Source organism: Dipodomys ordii, unplaced genomic scaffold, assembly GCF_000151885.1.
Source record: "Dipodomys ordii isolate 6190 unplaced genomic scaffold, Dord_2.0 Scaffold36, whole genome shotgun sequence".
Lineage (NCBI taxonomy): Eukaryota > Metazoa > Chordata > Mammalia > Rodentia > Heteromyidae > Dipodomys > Dipodomys ordii.
Genome location: NW_012267252.1, coordinates 7355030 through 7364534, shown reverse-complemented (window position 1 = coordinate 7364534; position 9505 = coordinate 7355030). Strand labels below are relative to the sequence as shown.

At 42.6% G+C, this 9505-nt stretch overlaps 1 protein-coding gene across 1 annotated transcript; it reads left to right on the top strand.

The window, feature by feature from the left end:
* Window positions 1-1412: 1412 nt before the first annotated feature.
* Window positions 1413-1733, top strand: LOC105986631 (ubiquitin-like). The gene has a single exon (XM_013017638.1). It carries the CDS (start codon window positions 1500-1502, stop codon window positions 1731-1733), a length of 234 nt encoding a protein of 77 aa, XP_012873092.1. The 5' UTR covers window positions 1413-1499.
* The last annotated feature ends 7772 nt before the right edge of the window (window positions 1734-9505 follow it).

The window sequence follows — 9505 nt, the reverse complement described above, 5'->3', positions numbered from 1 at the left end:
ACCAACAAAGATGGTCTTCTCAGTCTCTTGAGTTTGTCACTCACAGACAGCACCCCAGGATACCAAGGAGTAGAGTCTGGGGTTTTGGAGGGCCCACAACTAATCACATCCACATTTGTTAATCAAATTCCTATGAAACTGTATGTTATAAGCTACTCACAGGTTAAAAAATAAAAGCATACATCACTCCAGGTTGGCATTGGCTGAAATGCCTTCCCAGCCTAACTCTGAACCATTGAAACATAGTTTTTGAACTTGCATGTACAAGTTGAAGTTTTTGTAGAGCTGCCAAATCTGTAATACAACAATACTTAGCATAAAGCTTGTGCAATTAAGCAACCCAGAAAGAAGTGAATTTGAATTTTTGGCAGAATGTCCCTGAGAGAGAAGGGAGGGGGAAGGATGAAGAGAAGGAAGGAAGGAGAAAGGCAGGAGAGGGAAGTAGAGAGAGAGGGAGAGAGAGAGAAGGAGGGAGATGGAGAAGCTTATCACTTGTCAGTTCAGATTTCTACTCAGAGATTTTAAAGAGATGTCAAGATGACTTCACCTCATGCTAATAATTGTTTCTAGGGAGAGACTTTTTCAGCCACTAGTTTTCAAAACGAATAAATCAACAAGTTTTACTGACCAGTACTCCTCTGCTTCCTATGAATACTTTGCCTTTTTCCCTGCCAGTTGTAGGGCTTGAGCTCCGAGCTGGGTGCTGTCCCTGAGCTATTTCACTCAAGGCTAGCACTCTACCACTTTGAGCCATAGCATCCCATTTTCTGGTGGTTATTTGGAGATAAAAGTCTCACAGACTTTCTTGCCCAGGCTGGCTTTGAACTGAAATCCTCAGATCTCAGACTCCTGAGTAGCTAGGATTGGAGGTGTGAGCCACCAGTATCTGCCCAACATTTTGCATTTTGACAGTAAGAATTAGTCTGACTTCAAATATTTTCTTCCTGACAATAAGATTAAGATCTAAAAACAATTCAAGCAAGAGAAATCATTTCAGAAAACAAAATCAGGGATATCAAGTAACAGATGATGTGAGTCAGTACCCAAAGTGACTGGATTTTGATGAGGGCAAGATGGTATGTTATTACAGGTTTGAAAGACTACAGCTAAGAATTACGTGGACTAATGAGAGTACTTAGGAGACTAGAAATAAACATTTGCATACTAATTAAGAGCTATCAAGGCAAGCTTTACAAGCCCATCTCCTTTCAATCAATAACTTCTCAAGCTAAGACTACAAGACACATTTATGGACTGCTACACTCATAACTGGAGTTCTCAGGAGTCTTCAACTATTTTCTATCAAGAATTATTCAGGAAAAGAGAGAAGAAATGGAGAAGAGAGGAAAGAGGGGGAAGTAGTCTTTACTCCATGATTTTTGCTCTTAAGCAAAACCATCATTCAGAGAAGGCGACTTCTCTGTGAGGAGCAGCTGCTGCGCTGCTGTGTCCAAATAATTGGCAATTCTCGGCCTCTTCGTCATCAGTAACAGGCCAGAATGCAGATCTTCATGAAGACCCTGACCGGCAAGACCATTATCCTGGAGGTGGAGCCCATTGATACCATTGAGAAAGTGAAGGCCAAGATCCAGGATAAAGAGGGCATTCCTCCTGACCAGCAGAGGCTGATCTTCGCAGGCAAGCAGGTGGAAGATGGCCACACTCTTTCTGACTACAACATCCAGAAAGAGTCTACCCTTCGTCTGGTTCTCCGTCTCAGGGGCGGCTATTAGTTTTAGTCTACCCTCCCAGTGCCCAAAGATGGCATTACTCAGCACTATAGCCGTTTGCCCCAATTTAAGTTTAGAAATTAACCAGTTTTAGTATTAGCTGAACCTGTTCAAAATGTTAATAAAGGTTTTGTTGCATGATAGCAAAAAAAAAAAACCAAAAAACATCATTCAGTGTTCTAAAACACTATTTTCCAAAACTAATTGCTGATTTATTCACTCCATACTACTAATTGTTTTTCACATTCAACCTGGGTTTTGAGATATAAATAACAAACCAAACACCATGAATCCTGAGCACACTTTCTTTGTGCTGGATTCTGGGAAAATTGTGATTTCTTAATCAGGAATGCATACTTCTTGTTGTTAAGGCCTTTGGATACAGTTGGATAAAAAATATGGATTGTAAAATCCATATTTTATAATTAATAAAGATGTAATGAAATTTGGGGAAAAAATCTTCCAAGATTTTGCTTGAATACAAGTTTCATTGAAGATGAACATGAATGTTCTTTGCTGCTGTCACAAGTCTTTTCTCTGATTCCTTAATTCTGATGTCAGGGTGGCAGCAGCATGGGGTAGGAAGGAGTTTGGATCTGAGGTCTTTACCAACTTTAGGGCAGAGAAAAGAGAGGGGAAGTAAGCAAGAATCATAGAAACATCCCATAATTTCAGCTCCAGGAAAACAAGTCAGATAACACAGGCTGACGTCAGTACATGTTAGGCAGTATATAAAGCATATTGATTTTCATCCTACAATATATGTGCTCCCAAACACCACAGTGTACTCAATAAATATATGCAATATTATAATCAATTTTTTTAACTTAGAAAAAGAATAGTGATTTTGTTTATTCTAATTGTACCTATAGTACAACATCTACAAAAGGTACAGAAATATGAGTCTTTTCAAAGATGACATGAAAGGATGACATAAGTCTTATTTCTTAGGAAAAAAATACATTGTATTATTTGTCTCATTTATCCACTTCATTTGCCTAAATCTGTCTTTTTGTCACTTCTCTCCAGCTATCCTATTAGCTACCCAAGCTACCCGGCCCCCAGACTGCACTAGATCCAGCTGGTCTGATTTCTGAATTGCATGCCCCGTTCTCTGTGCCATAGCACCCATCCACTCTCCGAGTACTGCCAGGACGACCTCTTCAGCCATCTCTATCTTCAGCTTTGCTGAATTATGAGCTGAAATTCCCAGAACAGGTGAGTCCTCTCCTTATCACGTTACAGGTTTCTTCTGCCTAGACAACACAGGCATGTGCATGCATGTGCTGTCTGTCTGCCTGTCTGTCTGTCTGCCTGCCACCCCCCCCCTTTCTCTGACCAAACACATGCAGATTAATTGACTGAAAAGCAAGAGGTTTCCATCAGGAAAGTGCCCACATAGCACTTTTCTCATGAAGCCTTCCTTGACCAGGCCTTCTATGAACTTCCTTCACACTTTCCATGTACCCTTAGCACAGCATCTCCCAACTGAACCCCAAACCTATAAAGCCTTTTGTTGGAATGCTAGGGATACAGAACTCAAAGAGACAGTCCCTGTTCTTAAGTAACTCACAGTAAAACATGTATTATGACACCTCAGGGTAGAATAGAAAGCATCCAACTGGACTAGAGAACTTTGAAGAGGAAGAAAATAAAAGAATCTGTGCAGTGGGAGCCAGTGAGAGGAAATGGGGATGTGGCCAAATCATAGTCTTGAGATGGGAGCAGGAATTAACCAGATAGAGAATGTGTGTGTGTGTGTGTGTGTGTGTGTGTGTGTGTGTGTGTGAGTGTGTGTTAGAGAAAGAGAAAGAGAGAATCATATGTATGCCTGTCTAGGCAAAAAGAACCAAGTAACATGATAAGGAGAGGCGGCCTGTTGTGGGAATTCCAGTCTATAATTTGGTAAGGCCAATGCTAGGAGTGGGGCGGGATGAAGCTAGAGAGGTATGGATAAAGATCAGGATTTGGGTTTTTCAAGAAGTCTGGAAGTACTGGAAGATTTAAAGATGGCTAAAGGGGCTGGGAAGGTGGCTCAGTGGTAGAGTGCTTGCCTTGCATGCCTGAGGCCCTGGGTTCGATTCCTCAGCACCACATAAGCAAAAAGAAAAAAAGCCGGAAGTGGTGCTGTGGCTCAAGTGGTAGAGCGCTAGCCTTGAGCTGAAGAGCTGAGGGACAGCGCCCAGGCCCAGAGTTCAGGCCCCACGACTGGACCCCCCCCAAAAAAATAAAGATGGCTAAAGAGGTCATCCTGGCAGCACTTAGAGAATGGATGGGTATGAGAATGGATGGGACGGCATAGGGAACATGGAATATTGTCTATACATTTAGTTAAACTAACTCTGTGAAAAATTTTCCCCAATTGTGTTACCTGACCATAGAATACAGACCCTTGTCAGATGAATAGATATGATTGGCAAGTTTTGTTGTTGTATTTTTGTTTGTTTATTTTGTTGGTCATGGGGCTTGAAATCTGGGCCTGGGCGCTGTCCCTCAGCTCTTCAGCTCAAAGCTAGCACTCTACCACTTGAGCCATAGCACTACTTCCGGTTTTCTGGTGGTTAATTGGCAATAAGAATCTCATAGACTTTCCTGCCCAGGCTGGCTTGGAACTATGATCCTCAGATCTCAGCCTCCTAAGTTGCTAGGATTACAGGCATGAGCCACCAGCACCCGGCTATGATTGGCAAGTTTTAAACAACTACCTAAGAGTTGTATATAAAGTACCAAAGCTTGAGATTGTTCCATTCTTGGATATGAAGAAGACAGTACTATGTAAAATAACAGTTAAGAGAATAGACATTAAATTAAACACAACTGGTTGTGCATTCTAACTCTGCCCTCTGACAAACTCTATGATAATTCCACTGAATGTTTTCTCATGACATCTACTCATGAAATATGATGCTGCATATAAAGTGACTGACAGAACCCGGAAAACTCATCCCAGTGGTAAAATTCATAGTGACATTTCTGAGGCTTACCTCAAAACCACAGATGGAGATCTGTGGACAGAGCACTGCAAAACAAGATGCTTGATGACAGGATTTTCTCATCTCTTTCAGGGCACTAAATATTCCTACACTGTTCTCCACTGTACTACAATGGTGCTCTATGAGTTGGTTCAAGGTGTTTCACAGGTTAAGCCAATTAAAATAATCATTTTCAAAACTAAGATGTGTGTGTGTGTGTGTGTGTGTGTGTGTGTGTGTGTGTGTGTGTGTGTAGAATGCTTCCAGCAGTACATGATCTACTATTGTCAATATCCCATTGTCTGAAGCTTTGGAGCTTAAGGTTTTACTGCAAGCCAAATGTGGTAGTGTATTCTTGTAATCTCAGCTACTTGGGAAGCCGAGATTGGGATCACAGTTACAAGGGAAGCCTAGGAACAAAGTGAGACTTCATTGAAGTATGGTGATGATGGTTCTCCCCTATCATCATAGCTATTCTGGAGGCAGGTAGAAGGATTGCAGTTCAGTCCCAGGCAGAACGTTAGCCTAGAAAGTGTGATGCTCTGGGGCGCTAGTGGCTCATGCCTGTAATCCTAGCTACTCAGGAGGCTGAGATCTGAGGATCACGGTTCAAATCCAGCCCGGGCAGGAAAGACCATGAAATTCCTATCTCCAATAAACCACCAGAAAACCGGAAGTGGTGCTGTGGCTCAAGTGGTAGAGTGCTCGCCTTGAGCTGAAGAGCTGAGGGACAGCGCTCAGGCCCAGAGTTCAAGCCCCACGACCAACAAAAAGAAAGAAGAAGAAAGTGTGATGCTCTGAGCCCAATCCCTATTACCACTAAGAAAAGGAGAGAAGGAGGGAGGGTGGGTGGGAGGGAGAGAGGGAGGGGAAGCAGGAAGAGAGAGAGGGAAGGGAGAGAGGGAAGGGAGGGAGGGAAGGGAGGGAGGAAGGAAGGAAGGAAGGAAGGAAGGAAGGAAGAAAGGAAGGAAAGAAAACCTTACAACATCCGTAGAGAGCATAACTGTCTCTCCCTCTCATTTTAGGAAAACATTTCTTTTCAAATGTAGATTTTAAACCCCTCCAGTCTCAGGTCTCAGCCTCCTGAGTATGGCATTATAAATGTGAGCCACTGATGTCTGACTGTTGTGTGGATTTTTGACAGCTGTATAGTGGTAAGTACCCACCTTTATTCAACTGTTCACTTTGTACTTGAATAGATAGCTTTAAGTTGTCTTTGGTTTCTTAGCTTCATAGAATTTAGTTATTTTTTTTGGGGGGGGGTCTGGTCGTGGAGCCTGAACTCTGGGCCTGGGCACTGTCCCTCAGCTCTTCAGCTCAAGGCTAGCGCTCTACCCCTTGAGCCACAGCGCCATTTCCGGCTTTTTTCTTTTTGCTTATGTGGTGCTGAGCAATGGAATCCAGGGCCTCAGGCATGCAAGGCAAGCGCTCTACCACTGAGCCACCTTCCCAGCCCTTCATAGAGTTTCTATAACATAGAGTTTCTATTTTTTGTCCCATTGCTAATTGATTTTGTGTTCTCTATAACTCCAGCTATTTCCTGGAGAGGATACAAGTTCTTCTTATGACAGGAACCAATGGCATAGATTAAGGATCACTAAAATAAAAATTTAGGACCAAATAATTGGGTAATGATTGGCTCCCTGGCCTAAATTTTCAGGGCTAGCCTACCTCCACTAGTCTCTGGCTATTGGAGATGTGTCAGGATTCCAGTGAAAGATCCTCTTGTGATGTCCTGCCATGCACCCTTCTACACTCATGCACCACACAGACGATTTCTGAGTCACACAGTGATTCAACCCAGGACTCAGGACAGTATGTGCTAGTTCCTGCCCTTGGTGCAGTCCATGTGGAGAGGATCCATATGGCAGGTTCTTCCCTTACTCCTTCCTGTGTTCCTCAGGGAAGTGTCTCAGAAATGACTAATACCGGATGGGAAAGGACGGCAGCTGCTCTCCAGGGCTGGCTCATGAAGACAGCAGGTAGCGAGTGGTCACATTTCACAAGTATGCAAGACTAAAGGGAAGAGTCACAATGATTACGTTGTGACTCTGGAAGGAACTTTGTTAGAAGTGTAAGGTATGAGCACTGGAGAAGAGATCAACTTACTTTTAAGTCATTGAATGGAACAGCATGTAAGGAATATGGATGACATGTTGGAAGAAAAAAAGACCACCAGCTACACTCAAGTCTATTTTTATTTATTTCATTTTATTTTATTTTTGCCCATCGTGGGGCTTTAACTCAGGTCCTGGACACTGTCCCTGAGCTCTTTTGCTCAAGGCTAGTGCTCTACCACTTAGAGCCACAGTGCCACTTCCTCAAGTCCACTTATTTATGTATTTATTTTGGTGCCAGTCCTGGGGCTTGAATTCAGGGCCTGGGTGCTGTCCCTGAGCTTTCTTTCCTCAAGGCTAGTGCTCTGCCACTTGTGCCACAGCACTATTTCTGGCTTTTTCAGGGTAGTTTTATTAGAGATGAGTCTCACAGACTTTCCTGCCCAGGCTTGCTTTGAACCACAATCTTCAGATCTCAGCCTCCTGAATAGCTGCTAGGATTACAGGCATGAGCAACCAGTGTCCAGCCCCTCAAGTCTACTTTTAAAAACCTAAAGTTTTGGGCTGGGAAGGTGACTCAGTGGTAGAGTGCTTGCTTTGCATGCCTAAGGCCCTGGGTTTGATTCCTCAGTACCACATAAGCAAAAAGAAAAAAGCCGGGAGTGGTGCTGCGGCTCAAGTGGTAGAGCTCTAACCTTGAGCTGAAGAGCTGAGGGACAGCACCCAGGCCCAGAGTACAGGCCCCACGACCAAACCCAAAAAAAACAAAAAACTAAAGTTTTGGGCTGGGAATGTGGCTTAATGACAGCGTGCTAGCCTAGCATGCATGAGGGCTTGGGTTCAATCCTCAGTACCATATAAAAAATTAAATTTAAAACACCCAAAGTTTTGCTATGTAAATAGTTCATGAAGAGAACTGATAAAATCCAAAGTCAAGAATAATATCAATCCAGAAAATGGTGGCCCATGCCTGCAATCCTACTCAGGAGGCTGAATTATAAGGCTCATTGCTCAACGCCAGCCCAGGTAGGAAAGTTCATTAAATTCTTATCTCCAATTAATCATTTTAAAAGAGCTGAAAGTGGAGATGTAGCTCAAGTAGTAGAGTGCTAGCCTTGAGCATAAAAGCTCAGGGACAAAACCCAGGCCAGGCTCTGATTTCAAGCCCTAGGAACAGCACAAATAATTAATAATAATAATACCACCAATAATGACATCAAAACATATCCTGGAGACTGGAGATAACTCAGTAGTCAGGTACTGCTCACTGTACTGAGGCCCACTTTAGTCTCCCAAGTACAATAAAACAACTCAAGAAAAGACAGCCCAAAGTTGTTAGGGAAGGGGTTTCCCAACACTTAAAACCAGACAGTTTTGAAATTATCACCTCATTGGAATTTTCTGGTTTACAGGGTTGGGAAAGTCATATCATAAAACGCTAGAGTTGGCTTTAATAATATTCTTGCCTTTGGATTTCAACAAAGCCTTGGGAAAGATTACATTCCTGTTTATTCAGGATTTAGTGAACTTTTTCTCCAAAGAAAAATGAAAACAGTGACCGTGGGGTATTATTTAGAACTACCAGGAAATAAGTTATTGTTAAACATTTTAATATCTGTTCTTGCACCTATAATTATGATAACGATTACTTACTCAACAAGACTCCTCCAGGAGCTAAACAAAGCAGCATGTGTGTTGGCTGAGTTTGAGTTACTGCAAAACAAAAGTGAATGTTTGCATTTGTTAACTCAGATCTTCTCCTACTCCATGCTTCTCTGCACAAAACTCACACTTCTCAGAGGAGCCTGAATTCTACTTCCTTCCTATGCATTCACCTTTGTTGTTAAAGATTTCCATTGTTGCATCACAAGTGTTGTTTAAACACAGAAAATATCCTGAATAAAATTATCCTTCCCTTCTGAAAACATTCTTATCCAGTGCTGTATCATGTCTTGTGGATTTAGGGCAAGCTTAAAAAGGCTTTAAGATGTCAATTGGTGCCAGGTGTTGGTGGCTCACACCTGTAATCTTAGCTACTCAGGAGTCTGAGATCTAAGTATACAGGTTCAAAGCCAGGCTAGGCAAGAAAACCTGTAAGACTCTTACCTCCAATAAACTACTCAGAAAAAGCTGGAAGTGACACTGTGCTCAAGTGGTAGAGCACTAGAATTGAGCACAGAGAGCTCAGTACCTGAGTTCAAGCCCCAGGACCAGCAAAAAAAAAAAAAAAAGATGTCAATTGGCATCCTACACACTGAGTCCAAGTCAGGTCTGTTCTCTGCTTTCTGAAAGGAAGTTGTCAGATAATGTTTAGATAAATAGAGCTGCACAAGTACCAACTCTAAAAACAAACACATGGCTTATCTATGGAGTTAACATGAGTTCTGGAATATCAGAATCCATCTCAAAGCCATTCCATTTGTTGAGTTGCTTTATTAAGAATAGAGGTGGGGCTGGGAAAGTGGCTCAGTGGTAGATGCTTGCCTTGCATGCATGAGGCCCTGCGTTCGATTCCTCAGTACCACATAAGCACAAAAAGCTGGAAGTGGTGCTGTGGTTCAAATGGTAGAGCGCTAGCCTTGAGCTGAAGAGCTGAGGGACAGCGCCCAGGCCCAGAGTTCAGGATCCATGATGGGCCAAAAAAATAAAAAGGAATAGAGGTGAGGTGGAGTCAAGGGGTAGATGAATGAGACGAGTCAAGAATTCATAGATGCTAAGTGGGCTAAAGACTTAAAGACAAACTTCC

Bases quoted from the DNA above. Each gene is read 5' to 3' on its own strand.
- LOC105986631 (XM_013017638.1), top strand. From the start codon at position 1,500: ATGCAGATCTTCATGAAGACCCTGACCGGCAAGACCATTATCCTGGAG.